Source organism: Chionomys nivalis, chromosome 20 (assembly GCF_950005125.1).
Source record: "Chionomys nivalis chromosome 20, mChiNiv1.1, whole genome shotgun sequence".
In the NCBI taxonomy this organism is placed as follows: Eukaryota; Metazoa; Chordata; class Mammalia; order Rodentia; family Cricetidae; genus Chionomys; species Chionomys nivalis.
This window is the reverse complement of record NC_080105.1, coordinates 49,896,424-49,921,225: the sequence shown is the minus strand read 5'-3', so window position 1 is coordinate 49,921,225 and position 24,802 is coordinate 49,896,424. Positions and strand designations below refer to the sequence as shown.

General features: G+C 46.1%; 1 protein-coding gene across 1 annotated transcript; it reads right to left on the bottom strand.

The window, feature by feature from the left end:
- Positions 1-1,471: 1,471 nt before the first annotated feature.
- Slc25a15 (solute carrier family 25 member 15) lies at positions 1,472-24,445 on the bottom strand. The gene is made up of 7 exons (XM_057752559.1): positions 24,307-24,445; positions 21,473-21,587; positions 16,006-16,264; positions 9,673-9,810; positions 7,361-7,530; positions 5,702-5,860; positions 1,472-4,316 (listed from the first exon to the last, which is right to left on the bottom strand). Exons 2-7 carry the CDS (start codon positions 21,525-21,527, stop codon positions 4,192-4,194), a joined length of 906 nt encoding a protein of 301 aa, XP_057608542.1. The 5' UTR covers positions 21,528-21,587; positions 24,307-24,445; the 3' UTR covers positions 1,472-4,191.
- Between the last annotated feature and the right edge of the window lie 357 nt (positions 24,446-24,802).

The following is a 24,802-nucleotide window of genomic DNA, read 5'->3' as shown; positions in this document are numbered from 1 at the left end:
TACTCCCTTTGAGGATTGTGGCTGGAAGTTAGTCTATTATCTCCTTTTCTGTGTATTTGCTGGTGATACGGAGACAGGCTATTCATTTGTGCAGGTTGTTTCAGTACCCTGCCACATTGCTAAGTTTGTCTTCGTCTTTCCCTATTTGTATCACCTTAATTTCCTTCTCTTGCCTTATTGCTCTAGCTAGTATTTCTAGCACAATATTGAAAGGGAGTGGAGGTAGTGAACATCATTTTCTCATCCCTGACTTTGGTGGGATTGTTTCTATCTTTTCTCCACTGTGTGTGGGAGTCTCGTATATAGTTTTTATTATGTTGAATTATGTTCCTTCTAGCCCTACATTCTCTAGGACTTTTTTTTTTTTTACCATGAATGCATGTTTTTGTCAAAGGCTTTTTCTGTATCTATTATGCCCATGTGATTTTTTTCTTTTTAAGTCCATTTATATGGTTCATTGCATTTTTTGACTTGCATATTGAATCATCCTTGCATTTCAGGGATAAAGCTAACTTAGTCATGGTAGATAATATTTTCAATATGTGTATTCTGTTTGCCAGTATTTATTGAGCATTTTGAATCTATAGCTCTAGTTTTCTTTTTTGCTGTCTTTTCCTGGTTTTAGAATTACAGTGGAGTGCACCTTCTGTTTCTTGTCATATAGGAAGGACTGGCTATAGATCTTCTTTGAACATCTGGTAGAATTCTGATGTGTATCCTCTGGCCCTGAACTATTTTAAACTGGAATTTTTTATATTATTTCAATCTCATTTGTTATGGGTCCGATAAGGTTGTTGGCTTTTTGGTTTCACTTTGGTGGTTTAGCTGAATCTAGAAATTCATCCATTTCTTTTAGTTTTTCCACATTAAGGGAATACAAGGTTTTAAAATATTTCTTATAAAATTTTGAATTTCTTTGGTTATCCCTGTTCATGTCTGACTATGTTGGGTTTTATCTTTTTAATTACTCGGGCCAAACAAAGGTCTGCCAATCTTCTCAAATAAGCAGCTCTTAGATTAATTGATTCTGTGTATTGTTATATGGTATGTTTTGAATTTTTTTCATTTTTTAACAGTACAAATATCTAAAAAATACCTATAATACACATAAGTCACTATATATGTGTATGTATGAATGTGTACATATATATAGAGATGGGAATATATGTGAGGATTACTATATACATATACACTATATTCTTTCATATATATAGAAAGAATAAAAAAAAAGAAAGAATATATATATGAGTTGTCCTTAAATTTTTTTAACACCAAGAGAAAGCAACATACTCTTGAAGCCTTCTTGGTGTCTTGACCATATCATTATAAACTGTAAAGTACTGCATATTTAATTGATGTGATTGCTTAATATGTTTCAACAGGAATAAGGGAAGAAATTTTAAACTCGCTGGAATCATTAGTTCTTTGTACCAGTTTTATTATGAAACTAACCTTTTTCTTTAACCATGTCTTTTTAAGAATCTTCCTAAATACTATGATGACTGCCCTTTTTTTTCTTTTGGTTTCATACAGCTTTTATATGAACAAAACAGGTAGGGCTACACTGTAATCCAGCGGAAACAGCCTAATGTCCCATGCATATATTATGACAAGGTTTATGCCAGCTGTGCTAAATTCAACTTACAGAAACAAAACGAAATCTTTGAGTCATCATTTCAATGCATCAGTCATCATAATGCGGCTTTAAAATCTTTTAGAAATCTGTTTGCATTTATCATTAATATGAAATACACATACAATACACATTACAGTTTGAGGGCTTGCTTACATTACCCTCATAGCAGGAACATAGTCACGTAGGCAGGCATGACTATGGAGCCAAGAGCTCTGCATTCTGACCCACAGTCAGCAGGGAGAGTCACCAGGCCAGCCGGGAATGGGCTTTTGAAACCTCCCTTCCTCCAGAAAGGACACACTTCCCAATCCTTCTAATCCCGTAGTAAAGAGCTCCCTCCCTGGTGACTAAGCATCAAATAGATGAGCCCCATGGGGGCCGTTCTCTTTCAAACCACCACACTTGCAGAAGGCAGGAGCAATCTAGCTGGATGTTTCATAACTACAGAGTACAACATTTGTCAACTGGTCTACAGTAAAATTATTTTACATCAGGAAACCTTGCTGGCAAGACAATACTTGTTCCAATACAAATTGGTTCTTAATACAAATAAAATGTATTTAAATGAAGTTCACCATAGACTCAACGTTAGTTTTATTTAATAATGATAAAGTACTCATTTCTTTAAACAAACTATCTCAAGTTCTGGTTTTGTCTTAAATACAATTGTACCCAAACATTAAACCACAAATTAAACCATAATAATAATAATAATAAAAATTCTCCTTAGGTCTTTCTTTTTTACTTCCCCTTGTTTTTATAGAAGAGGCCACAAATCTTTAATGGGCAGATTGCAAGAAGACATGCAGGGATAACAGACCCCAGACACCCAAAAGCAAGACCATGGCTTTGGTCAGTCCTCTTCCTACAGGAAGCCAATCCTATTTTGCTTCAATCCAGACCTGTACAGATGAAGCACCACTCAGTGGCCACTGGTCACACAAGAACAGAGAGAACTAAAGCAGAAAGACTGTTTCTCATAAAAAGCCAGCCCAGGGATGCTGAGAGGCACCCCTCCCTTTTTGGAACACTTTGCTTCCCCAACCTTGTGCTCCTGGCACTGTTCAAGGGGGCATTAGCAAACCTACCACCTTCACCTTTATAGGCAGAGCAGGGACAAATCCTACCGACAGCCCCTCTGCTCTTGGAGTATTGCAGATGATGTGATTTTGGTCGCTACATACATACTACCTAGTTTAATAAAAATGTCTTTATTATGTCACAACACTTTCCATATTTATACATCATCTATTCATTGCTGGGTGTGCATGGCTTCAATCCCAGCACTCAGGAGGCAGAGCCAGGCGGATATCTGAGTTTGAGGACAGCCTGGTCTACACAGTGAGTTCCAGGACTGGCTCTATAGCTACTGAGAAACGCAGTCTCGAAAAAAACAAAAAAATTATTGACTGTCAGCTCCAAATGTAGAGGCAAATCAAGGAGTTCCGGGTCCCAAGGTAAACTTCAGGAGGGTGAGCACTGACATGGTTATGAGGTGGTACCCGGTGAGCTCCCCTAGACTTCCTGCGAGTAGGATCAGGGACGAAAGCAGGGAGCCCAGACTGCTCTGCTTCCTTAAGGACCTCTGATTGGTGGAGCAGAAAGACAGTCTGGCTGGGTGGTAGTGGTGCACGCCTTTAAAGCCAGCACAGAGGCAGGCGGATCTCTGTGAGTTCAAAGCCAGCCTAGTCTACAAGACCTGGCTCTAGGACAGGCTCCAAAGCTACAAAAAAACCCTGTCTTGAAAAAAAGAAAGAAAGAAAAAAAAAAAAAGAGCAGCCTGGATTCCTGCTGAGAGCAGGTAAAAGCCACTGTCAGTTTTCCTCAGAGCCTGGCAGGGCTTCCCTTGTCTCTCAGGAGTCTTGAATAAGGAAGTGAGAAGGGAGGGGTGAGAACTCTGCTGCCCTCCAGGAGCTACACTCCAGGCCACTCCCACCCAGAGTGCATAATAATAAGCCAGCCTAGAAAACTGAGTTGAGCATCTTGGAAAAAAAAAAAAATCCAGGATATCCTCCCTGAAATTTCGTCAAGAATGTATAAGCCACAAGTATGCATCTAAAAACTAAAAATATAGATGGATGTTTTAGCTTTGATATAACCTCTTAGTGCACAGGCTCAGTGACCTTTGGCCCTACATCTAGGATGGGTTAAGCAATCATTTACAACAATCTGCATAGAAATTGGTCTCCATTTACAACTAGACAGGGAACAAAACTGTATTTTCCTCAACTTAGATCCATCTAAATTGCACGTGTACCTCTGATCTCTGCGGAAGTTCTGTCCTGAGAAGAACAGTCTGCATAAGGCCACCAGCTAGCTGCCCTGCCATTCCAAGGGCAAGAGCAGCGACTTTTTTCTTTTGGCACAATAATGGGCAGAAAGTATACTGTGTAGGGTCTTCCACAAAGTCTAAGACTTTAAACAGAAGAAGGGAAGACAAGGACAAAAGTCCCAATTAATCAACAATTCCACATTGTTCTTGTACTCGTGAAACCCTGAGTTAACCACAGTCACTGAACGCCTGCCCTGCCTCGAATCCAGGCCACCAGGACACTTCAGTATGCTTCCAATTGGTTCATCATCAACTTCCTGCTATATTCATAGGCCAAAAACAGTGCCCCATTGGCAGGGAAGGCTCGAAGCATAGTGGGTTTCAGTCCAGAATACAAAGCTGTTATTCCTGGAAGACAAAAGGGCAATCAAAGATCGTGACAGCACTTGCTTGAGGACACATGTGCGACTGCACAGAGAGATTGTCTGTGCCCACAAACCCAGACACAGCACTAAAGCCCCCGTGATGAAGGGGCTTGCTCTCAAGTTCCCCTCAACAGACTACAGGAACAAGGTAAGTAGCAAGCCCCTGGCAAGGCTGATTGATGCTCAAATAACAAACCAACTGCTTTGCCTGGAAGACTCCTCCAGTAAGGATAGGGCAGAGCTAAGGACTAACATGGCCAGAGGGACCAGCAAGAGAACCCAGAGATGTAGTCACCCTGCTCAGAATGGTCATGGGGGAGACCTAGATAAGGGAGTTCACTAGAGTATGCCAGGCCAAACCGGAGAAGGCACACAGAAGTGGGGACACACAAGGCACCTGCATTCTGTGTGGGCTGTGAGTTTAACATGTCTGTGTCTCCTGCTCGCTATGTGGGCTGTGAGTTTAACATGTCTGTGTCACCTGCTCGCTATGTGGGCTGTGAATTTAACATGTCTGTGTCTCCTGCTCGCTATGTGGGCTGTGAATTTAACATGTCTGTGTCACCTGCTCGCTATGTGGGCTGTGAGTTTAACATGTCTGTGTCACTGCGCTCTCTTTAAACCCAAAGCACAGTTCATAACTCAAGGTACTTTTTGTTTTGTTTTGTAGATAATGACATTTTTTACTTCATCTATTTCGCTTTTTAAATTTTTATCTCTAAAAATAATTTAAAAATTTTAGATTACAATTATAAATCATTTCTCTTCCCTTTCCCCCACTCAAGCCTTCTCATAACCCTAGTTTTAAGATGTCTATATGGTGGGATGATGTCATACGAACATGCCTTACAGTCTGTATCCTGCATAACTCTAAACCTGATGGCAAATCATCTCTAGAGGCTGCTCAGATCATTTCTCATTCCAAAAGTCTTATGGCTAAAGAAGTTGTTGCATCATTTTAAATGTAATAAGAATGACACACATATACAGGGTCTCTGAACAGCAGCGCTGGCCGTCCTGGACTCACTCTGCGGTGGTCCTGTTGGTCTTTCCTATTTGGATTCCATAAATGAGCTGATGCTGCTTACTTCACAGCACCCTTCCCTCGAGACAAATGTTTGTATCTTAAAACCTCCCAAGGTATTTAGAATACAAAGAATCCTGCCAGATACCTGGCCCAGAAATTAGGAAAAAGAACTTTAAACATTTCTGAGAACAATGAAAATAAGCTACAGCAAAAGGTTTGAAAGTAGAAAGCTAGCGTCAGGAAAATGATGAGGCAAGAGAAAGGAGAAGTCACAGGTCTAATTAACCCTGGACAGATCCACTTCAAAGAGATCAACCACTGTGCACACACCCCAGCCTCACCTTCGTTCTTCACGATACTCAGGAAGGTTCTGACTAACCCCGTCTGCTTTCCAGTCATAGAAAGAACTTGAATTCTAGATTTGATACAGTCCACCGGATAGACGGCAAGCCATAGGCAAACTCCACCAAATCCACCGCTTAGCATCAATGGGACAGGACCTAGGGAGGGAAAGCAGCCAGTGGCACTTTGTTGTAGCATTTCCAGAAGCGCACAGACCAACTCCTTGAAAAATGTTCAAGGTTCTGGCTAAGAAGTTGGAATATCCCTGGGCTTCATCAAGACCAGCTGGACATTCAGGTATCAAGCCCCCACCCCAACGTCCTCCCGTTGGGGTTGGCCCACCCACAGCCAGCAGGTCTCATATAACAGAGAATGAGAAAACAGCCACTGAGATAGAGTTCATGTCTTTTTCAACTTTAACCCAACAGCCCACATCTTTCTCCAGTGTGACCAAAAAGGAAAAAATAAAGATCTTTGTACATTCCTGAAACAACATGATTTGTTACCACATTTTAAAAATGTGCATTAAGCAGGTGCAACCGCGATTGCTCCCATTCATGACACTGATAAGTGCTGCCAGAGCTCCTTCCGCTCCTTCAGCCAATAGCTGTTGAGATACCAGCCCACTGGGGCGTGGTCTCTTTCTCTTTAAAAAGCAGCGGCAGCCCTCCTCTCTCTCTCTTGCTCCAGACTCCAGTTCCAACAACTAGACTCCTTTCCTGGCTGTCGTGTAGGATAGTGTTCTGTAAATTTTTCCCCCTCAAATAAATAACCTTTTTAATAATAAGTCCAAACTGGTGTGAGATTGTTTCGCGCATTATCTGGCACCCAACGTCTGGTTTTAGAACCACCCCATCACTCCTCTACCCCCCCCCCCCAGCTAGGCTGCCTGCTGCCAACTTGGCTTGGCACAAGCCCTCCCTCAGCCATGGCCCGTGCGAGGAGTCAGCAGTTAAAAACTCCACACCTCCCAGGATCCATGGGCCCAGACAGTCTGAGCGGGTTTTAATGGATAATGAGGAAATAATGTTTAGGAAACAAACTTATTTGTGATTTGATGTCAGAACCAGGGTCTGGCAGACAGTCTTATTTTCTAATTGCAATGACAGGCAATTAATTAACCAATTAAAAAAGAAAACGAGTTTCTTTTTTTTTTTTTTGGTTTTTTGAGACAGGGTTTCTCTGTGGTTTTGGAGTCTGTCCTGGAACTAGCTCTTGTAGACCAGGCTGGTCTCGAACTCACAGAGATCCGCCTGTCTCTGCCTCCCGAGTGCTGGGATTAAAGGCGTGCGCCACCACCGCCCGGCCTTGAAAACGAGTTTCTAAAGCTTATTGCGAGATTGCTGATAGCGACAACCATTTCTTCCTCTGATGGACCCAGAACAATCAGTACCACCCAGAAGGGAAGGAGCAACTCTAACAAGCTAATGCGGCAAAGATGTTGGTGATGTAAGGCTTCAGGGCTTGTCTTTAGGAAATTTCCCTCGGGAAAGGATGCTAGCCAACACCTGCTGCTATTACTTTCTAGCGTCCAGGAACTCCCCAGTGCTGGGTGGACTCCCGGGAAGGTGCACACTGAACACATACCCCGTGAAAACCAGGAAACCCAGGAGGTTGACTCTACTAAACCCAAACATCGTCAATGCGAATACATTTACCTAGTTCATCTTTTGATTTCCCTGATGCGAAAAACGATCTGCTCAATTCATAGCCACCGAAGAACAAGAAGTAGCCTGGTACTTCTCGAAGTAAAGTGCTTGAGAGTCCGTGGTAGAAGCCCAAGGGGCCGTCCTTCCTAAAGATTTCCTTCACAACTGACCAAACTGTGCTGGGGGAGACAAAGCAGGAGGCACAGTCAGTGCAGGTGGGGAGATGTGTGCATGCAATCAGATGTCTTTTCTAAGGATGACTTATGTGACCAGTGTTCCTATAGCTGTGTTTTCTGTGACCTGCCCAAACCAGCTGCTTCCTTACTTGTGCCTAACCAGGCCTGCTAACTAGGGGGTGTGCATTTCTGTAAGTTATACTGTCTGAGATGTAAAAGGGTTACTTCCTGCTTTTTCAACATAAGTAAAAATGAATTACAATAAGGAGCCATGCAGGCCTCGAAACAGCTAACAATACTATACTTGCCCCGCCTCTTCAGCTTGTTGGTGTATTCGTTACTTGTAATAAACACCTGGCAACATGAAAACTGAATGGATAAGGGGCTTGTTTTTGGCTCACGGTTCAGGGTACAGCCCATGGTGGGGGCAGAGCAGTGCAGCAGGAGCCTAGGGCAGCTGATCACAGCGTACCTGCCATCAGGGGGCAGCGACAATGAGTGCTGGCACTCAGCTGGCTTCGTCCTGTTATGCAGGCTAGGACCCAGGTTCAGGTCATGCTGCCACCACTTTTTAGGTGGGTCTTCCTACCTCAGCTGACTGAATAAAGGTGTGCCCAGGTACTTGCCTCCTAGGTAATCTAGGTGTTCCCATGTTGGCAGTCAACAGTGGCCATCACTGTGTGCTTAGAATAATTTGTTGAGGTGGTGTAGAGACATGAGTATCACTTAAAGGCAAGACACCTAGTCTCTCAAGCCAAAGGGGTCCGGAGGAGCTAACTCCCTTTAGCAGATGAGCCCCGTGGCTGGAGCAGCTTCAGGGTCGATACCCTAGCCCCCCATCTCCAGCATAGTGTGCCCTGTGGCAGGTTTTACACACTGAGAACAAGCAGAATGTCACATGATCAGTGTAACCACTAAATCACTCCCTTTGTTCTTGCAGAAGAAATGTCAACTCCTAGAGTGACAAAGGCCATAAGCAATCCTCCTCCTCCTCCTGAGACCTTTGTTCCTGCAGCACTGCCCCCCTGCACATGTGAGCACAACAGATGACTCCGGCTCAACACTGAGCTGCGGCAAGCCTGCATCCAGGCCTGGGTAGCGGTATCGTTAGCGTTCGTCGTGTTACTCTAGGCACCGGTTACAAGGGCACATCACTGTCCGCTTGTCATCTGTATTCACAGAACCATCGGTGGGTTCTAGTTCAGAAATCACCTTTTAAAGCAGTGATTCTCAACCTTCCTAATGCTGTGACCCTTCAATACAGTTCCTCATGTTGTGGTGACCCCCAACCATTAGATTATTCCATTGCTACCCCATAACTGTAATTTTGTTACTGTTATGAATCATAATGTAAGCATCTGATATGCAACCCTTGCGAAAGGATCATTCCACCGCGGGGTTCACGGCCCTCAGGTTGAGAACCATCGCTTTAAAGCATAAGGTAGACTCCTAGGAGGGAGGAAACTGACAGCTGGTCAATCTCTTGACTGGTTCCCCAGAAGATTTACAGACCTTGGGTGATAGCAATACCCTTGCCTAGATGTTCAACCAGCCACACGTCAGGAGACACCATTTTGTGACTAATAAGGATAATCGTTTTTCAACTCTAGACACGTGTGACATATATATCCATCCTCATGATCAGTGCCTGGACCATAGAGAGCAGCTCTACTTATGCAGGCCTTGATGAATGTTCTCAGAACCTGGACCCTTACCAAGGACATGTGAAGGTTTGGGAAGGGTGCGAGTTGCCACTAAATTGTGGCAAAATGCCTGACTACTCGTGTGAAATTTGAGAAAGGGCAGGAAACATTCATCTCAGAATCCAAATCCACTTAGCTCAACTCTTAGGCCCAGTTCAAAGTTGTCTCTCAAATATGGTGGAGGGTCACACCTTATGCAGTCAGGAGGACAAAGGGACATTCGGCTCCTTGGTGTCTCCATTTCTGCACTATTAAATAACTGCTCAAGACACCCTCTCTAGGATAGGCAGTGTGTCCCAAACATAATAAACAGTCTTTCAGGAAGTTATCCTGACACCGTATTAGAATGGAACAGGGAAAACTGTTTCTACACTTGGTGCTTAATTTTAACAACATAAAATGAACACAGTACACCCAGCGTCTGTGAAGGAACAGTGCTTACTTCTGGCTTGCAGCTATCTTTCCTGAAGATTCCATCTCATACATGGTCTGGAGCCGGCACTTCACAAGCTCTGTGGGGCAGAGGACCAGTGCAGCAAAGGCAGAGGCAAAGGAACCAGCAGCTGCGTTCTGGAGGTCACTGCAAGGACGAAAGGTGGAGCATCAGCTTATCGTCCCTCCGGCACTGACACCACAGAAGAGCAAAGGATGGGAGAACAGAACCTACATGCACTGTCCCATCTACGAATCCCGAGACCCTGGCGCAGACACCAGTACTCCAGCACGTAGAGGTAAGACATGTCCCCAAAGCCACACATCTAGAAAGTGGAATGCTAGTGATCAAACCCAGTCTGCCTGATTGCTAAATCCGCGCTTATGACCCCATCCCCTCAGTCCATGTGTAGTAGTGTTTAAAGCAAGGGTTTTTTTTTTTTTTTAATTTATTTATTTATTATATATACAGTATTCTGCCTGCATGTATCCCTGTGGGCCAGAAGAGGGTACCAGACCTCATTATAGATGGTTGTGAGCCACCATGTGGTTGCTGGGAATTGAACTCAGGACCTCTGGAAGAGCAGCCAGTGCTCTTATCCTCTGAGCCATCTCTCCAGCCCCGAAAGCAAGAGTTCTTAAGAGGCAATTAGGCCAGGTGGCAGTGGTGTACGCCTTTAATTCCAGCACTCAAGGCAGAGATGGCAGATCTTTGAGTTCAAGGCCACCTTGGTCAACAGAACAAGTTCCAGGACAGGTAGGACTATTTCACAGAGAAACCATCTTGAAAAACAAACAAAACAGAACAACAACAACAAAAAGGCAATTAGGAATAGATTTGTTCCTAAGGATGAGATCTTCATCATGTGATCCAGCCTCCACAATAAGAAATGTTTGTTTAAGCTTCCTAATGGATGGTATTTTGTTTAGTAGCCCAAGCTAAGGCACATAAAGAAACAAGAAAGAATAAAAGGAAGGAGATGGGGACACCACCTACAGTCCTACCTTCCCAAATACAGTCTACTAATACCTTACTATATCTGTGACAATATTCCTTCTGGCCCTGAATCCAACCTGGAGTAACCAGACACATAACTACTACAGATAAAAACCAGTCTACATTTTTGTGATCGCAAAGATTTACCAGTTCAGCTATGTCCTCTCATAAGATTTGATACGGTTCTCTTCCTCACTGCTCTCCTGAAGAGACAGGTGGGTCCTTGCATCTCTTCCTCTTCTTCCTTCTCTCTGTATTTATCTCTTCCCTCCCCCACTCCCTGTATCTCAATAAAACTCCCACATTAAAAAAAAAAGATTTGATATGGTTGTGTATGTTCAAAACAACAGTTTGTGTGATGGAAGCTCGGTCCCTCGTGTCTTATTGTTGAGGAGATGGGACATTTAAAAGTTGGGGCCTGCCCATGAAAACGCCCAAACATCACACGTTATTGCCAACATTACTAGCTACTCTTCACAACTTGACTGGCAACGCCCTACTGCCGAAGACACTTACATATGCCAAACAGAGAAGCCAAGCTGGTGCCTCCCTAGAAGCTTCACCTCTACTGACTAGCACTCGTGGTACTGGAAGGTACTCTTGAATCTAGAGGAGAAACTCAGTCTTCAATACCTTCCTGCTACAAACCCTGCGACCTACAGTGACTTCTTTGCAATACTGGTGCAATAGCCACTTCCGACCGGACCTAAGGCCTACTCCACGAGTTGGAAACCCATCCCTGACATGGCTAACGTGGCCAAGAACCTGAGACAGGATAGGTCTGAGACAGGCCACTAGCTTAGGGGAAAACCCGAAACTGTAATTCTACTAAAGGAACTAGAAATGATTCCTGATGGCGTGTCCTTAGGAAAATTCACTGAACAGTGCCTCACTCAGCCCTCATCAGGGAAGCTTCTTGCTTTGTCCCCCAAAATGGGACAAAGTACAGAGTAAGAGACGTTGGGAGCACTCAGTCTAAAATGGGATGTCTTCATCAAATCCTTCCCTTTGGGGCCCAGGATCTGCGTGGAAAAGGTGGAGGGACTGTGAGAGCTGGAGAGGATGGATGTCTCCATGGAAACAGTGTCTTCCAGACAACAACAGGACGGATGCACACATAACTCAGAGACTAGGGCAGCATGCACAAGACTTGCACAGGCTCCAGCCAGATGGGGCCCTGCACTGAGAAAGAAGTAGACATAGGCTCCTGCCCCTAACCAGCTACCTTACACTCATACCAAACAAAGAAAGATTAGTTTTCTCCAGCAGAGTCTCAATGGGTACATTTGCCACACTTCCCCGAAGTAGTTGGGCAGCAAAACTCAACTCAGTGACATTTTTGTAGACTTTCTCTTTCAGCTTGCTTTGTTCTTTTTTCTGCCTCATTGGTCATTTGCTTGTTTATTGTGACTTCCATTTTTGTGTGTGTGTGTGGGGGTTTGTATGTGTTTGTTTTATTTGTTTTGGTTTTGTTTTAGAGGGGGAGGGAGAGAGTGAATATAAAGTCTAGTGGGTAAAAAGGTAGAGGGGATATGGGAAGAACATGATCAAAATATATTGTATGAAAAAAGTTTCAATTACAAAATAAATGTGGACCACAGAGAAACCTTGTCTCGAAAAACCAAAAAAAAAAAAAAAAAAAAAAAAACAAAATAAATGTGGCGCCCAGGGTACTGCCATCCTTAGAGAGGATGGATACACTTCTCACAGGCTGCAGTAGACGCCCACAAGAGTAGAGCTTCCTGTAGTATCTGGTGACCTCTCCGTACATTCCCATGACGATTCCATCTACAGTACTGTCATACAGCCAGAAGACACCCTAGAAGAAGCAAGCAGACACCAGCCCCACGCTCTTGTACCCCCCAGACTATTGTAAACTAAACAAGCTTCTTTTCTTGCTTCCAGCTTTGGTCCTGGATTTCTGTAATCCTGCCTGATGTAGGATGCTCCTCTGTCTGCTGTGAATGTTTTATTACCATTGGTTAATAAAGAAGCTGCTCTGACCTATGGCAGGACAGAATATAGTTAGGCAGAAAATCCAAACAGGATACAGGGAGAAAGAAGGCAGAGTCAGAAATGTGCCAGTGGCTGGAGGAGCAAGATGCCAGCGTATTACAGGTAAGCCACACAGCATATGACAATTCAGATGATTAGAAATGGGTTAATTTATAGGTAAGAGCTAGTCAGTAAGAAGCCTGAGCTATCGGTCAAGCAATTATACTTAATATTAAGCCTCTGAATGATTATTTCATAAGCGACTGTGGGGACCTGCAGGCAGGAGAGGAACCAGGTGAGACACACAAAAGTCTGCAGTTATCCTGACCCTGACATCGGACAGTAGCTGCTGTGCACAGGCTGAGCTGGTCTCTCAAACACCCAGGACTCAAGACAGCAGGCTTACCATGGACTTCCTTTTGACTTTAGAGAAATTACGCCTACCACCATGACTAAGACCAAGCAGGCATACCAACATCCTTGTGTGCAGAGCAAGAGGCTCGAACTGCTTAGTTCACTCTTCCCGCCACTCCTTAGTTCTTTGTTAAAAGCCAAAGCTTCAAATGGTCTTTTGGTCAGCCTACAGGGCTATACTCGGCCTTCCTCCGGGACTTTGTCAGTCTGCTGACAGGCCACTAGCTGTCCATGAGGGTAATTACCTAGATTGTGCCAGGTTTGCTAGAACTAAGGGGTCAGGCAACAGACATGGAAATCAACTCAACCTCAGGTGCTGGGACAGTTCCAGAACCTGAATAAACATAAAACATTATAAGAGTACAAGGGAGACGCCAAGACAGCATGTCCCCGGACTTTGCATTTGTTATAAGTACTTTCCAGTGCACAAAATACGGCACATGGACCTTCAGCTCTACATGCAGAATGAACACGACAACTGGAATTGAAAGTGCGGAGAGTGTAGGACAGGGTTTTGTAAGCATCGACTGTAGACTCTTTGTCTCATTTTGCTCTTTGGGTCTTTTTGCCTTAAGGGTTTGTTTGTTCATTTTGATGTTTTGGTGTGTTATGTATGCTTCTTGTTTTCTTATTTAAGAGATAAAAAACAAAGTTGGTGCTGAGGACCTAGGAGGGTGGGGGAGGAGAAATATGATCAAAATATAGCGTATGAAATTTCCCACACACACATGAAGAAGAAAGAATCCGCTGTCTGACCTAAATGCCTCTGCTGCGTAAGATCTCATTCAACCAAAGGTCAAAGTAGAACACCACGTCAGGTTCAAACCAGGACACACAAATATTTGTGATGTGGTTGCAGAAATCCACAGCAAATGCTTGCTTTAGCGGTTTCCCTTAGCCACTTTTGACAAATGCTCTCTAGATCTGACCGGCATCCTTGCTGGTCTAACAGAAAGAGGTCAGAATGGAAGGGGAACAGTAAGCTCAGATGACACCGTCCTTGGCCCAGCAACTATGACTATTTCTCTATCTGAAAGACAGAAATGACAGCAACTGCACACGGTCATGGTAAGTGCCATAAAGACACAACCTACAGCCAGGTGGTGGTAGCCCCTGCCTTTAATCCCAGCACTCGGGAGGTAGAGGAAGGCAGATCTCTGAGAGTTTGAGGCCAGCTTGGTCTAAGAGCTAGTTCCAGGACAGGCTCCAAAGGCACAAAGAAACCCTGTCTCAAAACAAAATAAAACAAAAGACACGACCTACATGTCAGAGTACAGCAGATTGTAGGCAGCGTTCTCTCAGCAGGTAAAACGTCTCCTAAGAGGGAAAAGGGGAAAGACTCTAAGCTCAGCAAAGATTAGTGCTGTGCTAGAGCGCCTTAACCATGCTGACTTCCACACTGAAGAACTAATGTGATAAAAAGCTACACACCATGGATAGCACATGAAATAAATGTCCTCAGAGCTCCACACAAGAAACAGTGAGGCCTTTCCCAACCCTGTCTCGGTGACACTAACTCTTGCTCTGGAGAGGGTGTGAAACATTACTGTCCGTCATCAGAAAAGACTAAGTGAACGGCAGTAACGCCCACCTGTCATCCCTGTGCAGGAGGCTGAGGCTGGAGGATGGTGAGCTTCAGGCCTGTCAAGGCTACACAGCAGGACCACGTCTCAAGCCAGTGTGCTCAAATCAGTCTCATAAAGGGGAAGAGGGGAGGAACACCGAGGGCCAGAACCAGGTTTGCTCCCATCATCATTTCTTGCCTTGCCCAACGTGGAGCAAGGAGTCTTCTAGCAGAACCTTCTCTGGGCACCCACTGCTGCTTTGGCTCCTCTCCCATGTGGTCCTTCACTAAGGAAGCTGCCAGAGAGAGCCAGTTGCCTACTGCTTTGCTTGCCTGGTCTCCCTGTGGGATGCTAATCTCTTGGACTCTGCTTCTGTCTCCCTTGGCTCTGCTTCCTGCCCTCCCTTAGCTGGAGGTCTTGAAGGATCCTCTGTCCTGCACTGTCTCCTTGGGCTGTCTATCCAGGCCCCAGTTTTTAAACATAACTTCTACCATCATGATCAATTTTTTGTCCATAAAATAGCACATCTGAATCTTATAGATATCACCAGAACACACTTCCAAGTACAAGGAATCTACTTCAGTTGTGTTCAGCCTGTGGCTACAGTAGAGGTTCTGACTCCTACTGACAGCCAGCAAGCCTGCCCTCTGCAAGTATTGTATGTGTGTGTGTAAAACTGACATATGATTTCATTGTATGTATTATATGTGGAGGTGTACATGTGTATATGGGTTTCTCAGGAGCTATACCTTTGTGTTTTGAGAAATGATCTCCCTGGGACCTAGGGTCCCAGATCTCCTACCTCTGCCTTCTGGAATTGGGATTATAAGCACACACCATGTGCAGCTTTTTCTGTGTGGGTGGTAAGGATCTAACTCAGTGCCTTGCAAGCACTTTAGTAATTAGGCTTTCTCCCCAGCCCCGCCTCCCCCAATATGATTTTAAATCATTTCAAATAAATCAACATTTGAAGGAAGGACAGCTGAGCATCCCCGTGGCTTATGAATTGTGTTTGGTCTCTGAACGATAGGTATCCAGGGAAGATCAAGTACGAATGAAGTCTGACGTGTAGGGTTCGGGTCCATCTGTACTGCCTAAACTCCACACTTCTTGTCTAGCAATGCTCGGGTACCTTTTCAATACTCTCCACTAAGCTTAAGTCCCATGTTTTATAGTTTTAATCCAGTATCTTCCCGTAGGGACCAAGGCACACAGTGGACTCTTGACACAATCCATTTGGCCGTCCCTGGTTTACACCAGGACAATGTAGAACATCAGAATCATTTTTAAAAAGGAAACTTCTTTCGTATAAATGTCATTAAAATTAAGTGTTTACTTATATAAAAAACCAAGTGTCGGAGTCCTGACTCACCTCAGTTTTGCCTGACTGTCCAGTCCAACCACTTTGCGGACCACCTGCTGGCAGAAGCCATAACACATGAAGAGCACCGAGTTTTCCGCAATATTGGCAATCAGTGCAGGACTGGTGCCCTTGTAGAAGCCACGGAAGCCCACCTGGGAGTAGGTCTTCAGGCAACAGTCGGTGAGGCCCCGGTAGAGGCCTGGAAACGTCTGCATCTTCACCTTCATGGTGTCGAAGGGCTGCCCAGTCAGCACACATGCTGTGCCCCCTAGAGGTAGGATGTGAGTTGTTAGAATGGGCCTCCAGCCACACACAAAAGGACAGGACCTCGCTGTCCATGGTTTACCAGTATTTTAGTTCCTAGTGACTGACTGCCTTTCCCAAATCCCCTAGCCAAGTTCATGACAACTTCTGCAGGTGCCTATGCTGGTCAGCACCAGAGGCCCATCCTAAAGGGAGTCACACTTACAGGGCAGGCGTCTACATTCCAAGGCCCGAGTACAAGAGATGGTCTATGTAGCGGGCAGAGATGGCTGAAACCCGGTCGTGCTGTGTCACCCCAGAGCACCTCTGAACCTCTGTTCTTCATCTGCACCATCTCAGAGCGTTAACTTGGCACACACCTGACATACAAGCGGTTACTAATCAGCAGCCACTATAGACATGAGGGAGGAGCAATGCATGCAGGGACAGTGGTCGGGACAGTAGGATGGTGGCAGAGACAAGCATTTCTTCTTGTAAGGCCTGGCTGCATGATGACTACGAGAAAAACATCAGAGCCGAGCGCAGACAAGGAAAACAAGACATCTGCTAATTAATCCCGAGGGCAAACACTTGACCCTGAAACGAGAGCTTTCATTTTAGCTCTATCGATTAACGATTTGTACGCAGGGAACAGACTACAATTACCTTTGCTTAGTATGAATCAATGGCCTCAAGTCTGCCTTGCATGTGCTTTCTTGCTGTGAGAATATCTAATGTACTTAAGTCTAAATTGCACTAGATTACTTCAGAAAGAGTTCTGAGCACAGGGATAAGAACAAACTGTGATTGCCCACAATGTCTGTAGACCCTGGACTAGGACCAAAGTTTTAGGACATGCTGCTGGTTAATATTTACCTCCCTCACGGGCTCAGAAGGCCCCACATTTCTGGCACCCTCTGTTTAGGTCAGGAAACAAAGCAGCTATGTGATGAGGCCACTATCACACCATCAAAATGGAAGGCTTACCCAAAATATTTAAGAAATGCAATGTTAACAACTCAGATATCACACACTGCCATTCCGGAAACCTGTGTTGTGGCGACAAAGGGCAGTGAGGACGACTCATTTATTTACTGGTGGACAAGGTTAACACCAAGGGATCAGAGAATGGCTTGGCCTAGGAAACAACCAACATGTTTTCTGTGATTTTCTTGCTGTTGTTTGCTTCTTCCAGGAGAGTAACCCAGAGCGTCACCTGATTGTCCAGAATTCTAGACCACTGGAAGATCACTCAGCAAGGTGACACAGCAGAATGAGCGGTATGTGCCTGTCATCCCAGGACCCAGGAGGTGGAAGCAGGAGGACTCAAGAGTCCCGGGCTAGCCTGTGCTAGTCAGTGAGAACAGAGCAACAACACATCAAGATGATGTTCCTATAATCAGAACTGTTCTCTCCTGCATACTGCTGGGCTAGTCTATGTGGTCCCCAACATAGCAAAGTCACTGAATTATTCCAAAGCAGCCGTTAGGACGTTCAGAATGCCCACTTTGGATAAACCAAGTGAAGCCTGTAGTTCAGCACGTTAACCTTCAAACTGAACCGTTTGTATGTTAACGCTCAGCCTGAATGTGCAGACAGACAGCAGTTACTGCGACAGATGTTTGCTGCATCTCCGTGACGGTTCTGTGTCCATTCCAGAAGGTAGGAAGCTGAACGCTGTGAATATAATGAAGCTGCAGCTTCGTCTCCTCATGAAAGTGGACCTAAGTCCCAACAACGTTCACTACAGAACTTAGTCTAGTGCCCACCCCCAGCACTAGCTGGCAAGCACACTGCCAAGCCAGCTCTCAGATTTACACATCAGTAATGCCAAGAACACTGCAGGGTTTCTCCACTTGCGTAGAAGTCCTATGTCTGACCATTCTCTCCTTCAAGGACTAACGAAAGAGCCTCTGTCTTCAGGGGCTACCACAGGCAGCTCTCCACTCACTCTCCAGGAGAGGTACCGAGACCAGAGCATGCTCAATACTTCATGAATAGTCACTGTGGTGGGTAATTCTCACTGTCGGCTTGACTGCCTTGAGAGGCACCTAAGAGACCAATAAAGTAGACCTCTGGGCGCCTGTCAATTTCCTGAGAGCATTGACTAAGGAAGAAAGACCACTCTGAAGCGCCTCACTATCCGGTGTCCACATGTAATGCAAATGAGGAGTAGAAAGAAAAGGGACAAGAGCAGAGTTGCCTCCCCCCCGCTTTCTCCCCCTCCCCCCCATGGGTGTCGGTGTAAGTATGGTATAGATGTGTGTGCTTTCTGGCTGCCAAGATCTGAACTTCTCTGGTCCACCACACACACACACACACACACACCCCAGGACGGAATAAAACACCTGAAAACTGCCAGCCAAAATGAACGCCCTCCCTGAGGCTGACCCCCTTCTCCTCCCTTAGGTTGACTTCCCCTCCCTTCCTTAGATATTTTATCATAGCCACAAAGACTCTGTCCACGGACTATCAGTTTTCCATATACAAGCAGCAAATCACAAGCCACTGAGGCCATTTATCAAGGAAGGGACAACTTAGAGCAGGACATACAGGCAAACCCCAACCCCACAGTGGGCAGCAGTGCCGCTTTACAGGACTAGGAAGCAGAACATTAAGATAGCCCTTCAGAATGGTTTTTGGGGTGCTTGTCATTTTGACACTGAAAAGATAAACCTCAAGGCTGTAAAATTCCTCCTTCCCAGCCAGTGAATGAGGCACCCTGCAAGGACCACCAGGGACGATTTTCCCCTGGTATAGGGAAGAGATACAAAACTAACTCAAAGCATTCTCCAGACTCACGCGACCGGCTTTTGTAGTACACGCTGCCTTGTTCTGGTAACTAGAAAACGGTCTAACTCTGCTTTAACTCTCATCCCAGCTGCCCAGGATCCTTTCCTGAGACCTCGCCTACAGCAAGCACAGGTCAGGTCAAAGATGGCTGCCCGGCACTTTAACAGCAATGGTTGGGAAACTTGTCTGGTGGGAGCAGCTTTGCTTAAACTCAAAAGGAGACAGAAAGAACTGGTTTACATCTCATCGTGACCCTTGACCACAGCTGACTCTGTTCTCACAGACAAACCACCTGACCAATGGTCATGGAACGAGGGGTTCTCTGCGCAAGTGGAAAAAAAAACTCAAAACCTAGCAATTTGCCAGTGCAGACAGTTAGGGTAGCCAAGAGTTCAAACTACGTCTGACCTAAGAGAAGGTTGCTGCCCTACTAGGCACTAAAGCAAAGATGTCAACAAAACAAGAAGCCAAGATCTGAGTGTTTCTACATACATAGTGAACACTGATCCCCAGTTCTGGAAGGCATGCTATACCAACTAAACTTTGGGGTCCTCAAAAGTAAGACTGCTCCTCTCTAGTTGCATTCCAGGTACCTCACAATAGAACGTGTCTTACGTCACTAATGAGCATCTTCTCTGACCAGCCCCGCAAAGCCCCACCCCTGCCAGGAAACCTGTACTCAGAAATCTCGAAACCCAGCAGCTCTGGGGATAGCCTTGTGTTCCCAAGCCCAGGGACAGATCCCAGACTCAGGCAGCAGAATCATTTAAAGTCAATATATGGACATGCTGCCATTGTTTTAAATAGAAAAGGCCCGCCAGCAACTGTCAGCTATACAAGGCTCCCAACAATATTGTTACAATCTACATAAAGACTATAACCTGAAAGTGCTCCTCAAATATCCGAATGCATGCTCAGGGAAGAAGGAAACTTTTTAAAAAGCCTTGCTTGCTCTCCCGACTGATGGGAGAGCAGAGACAGCCTGCAGTTGAGATTCTCAAGCGACTACACATCTTCTTACGGAAGAGGCAAGAGCTGTGGTGCTCGCCACTAGCCAGAGCTGGCGGATGTTTGTCTGTTACAGCCAGCATCTCCACAGCATGACATGAGGACTAATCCTTTGCCCCCCCTCCCCTCAATTCTCTCTTCCACAGAATACGGGGCACTGACCTGAAGGCCCACAGTGGTTAATAACACATTGGGGCACAACCTTGCTAGCTCCTAGACCTGCTGACCACACTGGAACAGTCCTTGTCCCTAGGCTGGAGAGATGTCCTTGGCTGGGGATCCTTATCAGCCTTCCTTCTGAACCAACTTTGACCTTTGATTTGTGAATGGGGGTGGAAGAGCTGGGGAGGGAGGGGAGAGAGAGAGAGTTGTTCTCTGTACAAAGATTTTTTTTTTACAGCTGAACAAAGGACAGAGTGAGAGGTGGTAGTGACCACACTCGATCTGCTGACCCAAGAGGTCATACAGGGTAAGAGGACATCAGGCAACGTGGCGCTCTTGCCTCCCCATTTCCAAGAATTAATACGTGGGGTGGCAGGGCAGATGAACATGTTCCAGTGTCCCTCAGCCCCTAAGATGACACGGAACTCTGGAAACAAAATGACTATCATGGGCACCCAGTTCTTTTTGCCCCAGCCTAAGCTTCTCCCTATTTCTGCACATTAAAAGTGATCTTTTTACAGTGGTCTCAAGTCACCAGCCCTGGCTCCAGCCTGTCCTTAGGCCCAGGATCTAAAGGTCGGCCTCAACCACCCATTCTCAAAAGTTCTGCATCATCTTCCCTTCCACACCAGGAGACTCTGAGGACTGTCAGCCTCATAGCTAGAGAGCCTTCCTTTCTTTCCTGTCACCAGCGAGAACAGGAATGGGAGCTGAAGAAATGGCTCAGCGGATAAGAAGGCTTACTGTATTTCTAGGGTAACTGCTTTGGTTCCCAGCACACATGGGGGGCCCACAACTGCCTAAGACTCCAGCTCTGGGGGATGGGGTCACTCTTCCAAGTCACTTCAGGCACCTGCTCACCTGGGCAGATGCTCACACAGACATGAGCACACACACGCACACACACACACACACACACACGAATAAAAATAAAGCAGCTATTTAAAAAGAACAGTAACTGGCATTTTGTACTGCAAAACATCTGAAACCTGTCCGGCAGGGACCCACTGCCACTTGCTTGTTCTAGCATGTGAGTTAGTTCATTTTGGAACTAAGATGCTTTCTGCCAATACCAAGGACATCCTTCATTGTCTGGTAAAGCTTTAATAAAATTAAACACTATTGTGTATGTACTTGCTGCCACACACTGAACAAAATCACATTCCCATTAAACTGATTCATATTACCTATGGGGTAATAATTTCCAACCCACTCTGAGGAACTACTTCAGGAATCTGGGCACCCAGCATGGGGTGGGGGTGAGGCTTACCTGCGGCCCCTGCCGTGAGGTCAATGGCAGCTTGGATGGCAGGATTGGACTTCATGGCGCCACTGGGTTCTGTGGAAGGCAATTCTCTACAGTGCAGGCTGTGTACCACATATCCCTGGGAAGAAGGAAAGGTTCAGTTACCCTCTGCAGCCCCCCATTCTCTAAGCCTGCTAAGTTACTGCACCTTAACTTCTGAGAGGGGAAAACAGGCTCCTAAGGAGGCTGAATGTATCAACACAGCCAAGTGCTCCACTTCCCTTCCAACATCGCCCACACACCAAACCTTCCCTGAGTGAAAACCTCAACAACAGCAGATAAGGAACCAATCACAAATGGCCCAGACCTCACCAGATTAGTGTTTCAGCAGCCTATGGTGAAAGTCCAGTCCACCAAGCTCAGCCATAAGTTCAGACAGCAGTCTGTGTCTCAGAATGTCAGAGCCTAGGTACTCCATCGAGTAACAAGACTCCTAGACCCGGAGGTCTCCATCTAAGATAAGGTGGATTATAGAATTACCACGCACAGCAGTCATAAATGCCACCAGGTCCAGAAGAAAGCCCTGACCCTGCTCTTGTCATGACTCCATTACATTTCAGCAGTAAATGTGTAGATCTACCTAAGGTCGTGCTACAATTCAGATTCTGGTTCAACAGGCCTCAAAGTAGGACCAGAGATCCTCACAGTCCAAGCTCCAGGGTAAGGCTGATAACGTGGGCCAGCCCCACTTTGGTGCAACGTCTGAACTACTGGGTTCCAGTTTGACTTGATCAGAATCCCAGGAGTGAGTCTCAGAGAGTCTAGTCACCATTGTTCTCTACAGCAAAATTTGAAATGTTTGTGTTGAAGGCTAGAGTTTTGGGAAAAAACCAACTTGCTGAGACATGAGCTTAATATTAACTAGAAAAAAATGGAGGAGGCCTTAACATACAGGATCAAAGTTGCCCATCACTCAAACTATTCTGTATGTTCTCAAAACACAGGATGGACTTACATAGAACAGAGGACAGTTTCGTTCTTCGTCACCCTGAGGAGTTTAGTGTTTTAGGCCAAGGTTCTTTCAAATGCCAAGGCTAGCCAGGCAGTGGTGGCACACGCCTTTAATCCTAGCACTGGGCTGGCAGAGTAGGGTGATCTCTGTGAGTTCGAGACCAGCCTGGTCTACAGAGAGAGTTCCAGGACAGGCTCCAAAGCTACAGAGAAATCCTGTCTCAAAACAAAACAAAAAACAAACAAAAAAATGTCAAAGCCATCCTGAAAGCCAAAAACACAATGCCAGAAACCAAGAATTTGTTTAAAAAAAAAAAAGAAAGAAAAAGAAAAAACCAAAAAGCCCCACTTTGTCAATGACCATATTCCAAGAATCTTCTTTTCTTTAAAAAAAAAAAGTTTCTTTTTAAATTAGCAATATGAGTAGTAAGTTTCTTTTTAAATTAGCAATGTGGTAGTAGTTACAGAATAACCCAGTCCTACATTTCTGCAGGGCAAGCAAGACTGGCTTCAGGGGTAACATTCAAAGTGGCCTCAGATAAACTTCAGTGTTGCCATTTCTTTTTACCTGAAGGATTCTTCACTAACTTGGAAGGCACAGAAAAGTGTATCTAGTACACAGTCACTATGAATGCGACCCCTTGACATAAGCCAAACGCAAACACTTCAAATTCTAAAGATAATACACACAGAGAGCCAAAGGAGCAGAGAGTTCGCGGTGAGTTTGAACCTCCTAGAAACGTCAGAAAGACTACACCCCAGTCTCAACGACTTGGAAGCCTAGGCAAGACCTACACAAAGATGATACCAATAAACACACTAACAAGGATGGAGTAAATCTCAGGGACATCTCAGAGCACCACAAAGAGCTACAGGTGTTATAGGAGGCCGCAATACAGGCAACTAAGAAATGCTGGGGGGCGGGGGAAGAGTCCCTCAATTGGCTACATACAAGTAGCATTATATGGGCTGAAAAAGTTGTATTTATATATTTACGACTGTGTGTGTGTGAGCGTGTACTAACAAAGAAAAAGAGGCCATGAATTTGAGCCGGGGAGTTAAGGGACTTACATAGTCTGGGTTAGGTAGAAAAGGCAAGGGAGGAAATGACGTTAATTACAATTTCAAAAACAATTACATATAAAAAAGCTTTTCTGTGCTAGAGAGTAAATCTGACTTCCTGCGTACAAGTCAGACAGTCTACCACTTAGTCTCCTCAGGGGTACCTGTCAAATTGTAAGAAACAGAAATGGTACTAACAGATGAACCAAGAAAGTGTGCAGAATGAACTCAGTACAAACTGTGGCTTGGAGAGTATGAACAGGGCTCGCACAAACCAGACTGGTCCGCTTAGAGGAGCTTGTTGAACAATTTGGAGTACAAAACCCGAATCTCTTGAGGGTCCCCCACCCTCTTCCTTCAAACGACCCAGCAGTCGCAGGAACACCGCCAACACTACTCAGGGTTCCCAGAGGAAAACAACTTCGGTGGTCGAACCAGGTGAGGCTGCATTTTGTCTCCGGCTGCAGCTGGGTGGCAGGAGGCCGCATGCCACCACCACCACCGAAACCATCGGCCGATCGCCGGCACCTGGGTGCCAACTACTGCCGCAGACGCGGAGCGCGTCACCCGGCCTGCACCGGATCCCCCCACCCCCGCACCCCGCACGGCAGCACTCGGGTCAGAGCCCGCTCGAGCCCCAGCGCCTCCCGGGACCCGGCCGCCAGCCCGGTCCGTGCCGGTGTGGCAGCACGTGTGCGGCAGGGCGGGGACTGTCAGGCCGCGTCCCCCTAGCCCGGTTGCCCGCCCGCCCGCCCGCCCGCTGCCTTCTGCAGCTGCCGCCTCACCGCCGCGCCAGGCTGCACCGGCTTGCACTCCGCCGCCCGCGCTCCGCTGGCGGCCGCGGCCCCGGGACACTCTTAAGGTCGCAATGTGGGTACGGCCCTCCTGCCCGCCCTCCCGAGACCCTCCACTGGCCCTTCTCCCCGGCCCCGAGGCCCCGCCTCCCCTTCGCCGCTCCGCCCCTCCCTCTCGAAACTCCTCCACTGCCCCCCACCCCAAGCCCCGCCTCCTTAGGTCCCGCCCTCCAGAAGCCCCTCCCCGAGGCCCCTCCCTCCCGAGTCCCGGAAGTCTGCTCTCCACGCAGGCAGCTTGTCTGGAGGGCCCTGGAGGTTGGTAGCAGCTTCCTGGAGGACTCACCTTGGGGTCTCCTGGAGGCTGTGGCTTTAACGGGAATTGAAAAGTACTAGAATGGTAGTGGTGAAATATAGATTCACTTACGGCCATCTCTTACAATTACCTGTTTGTTTAGAGATAGGGACTCACATAGCCCAAGGAATGATG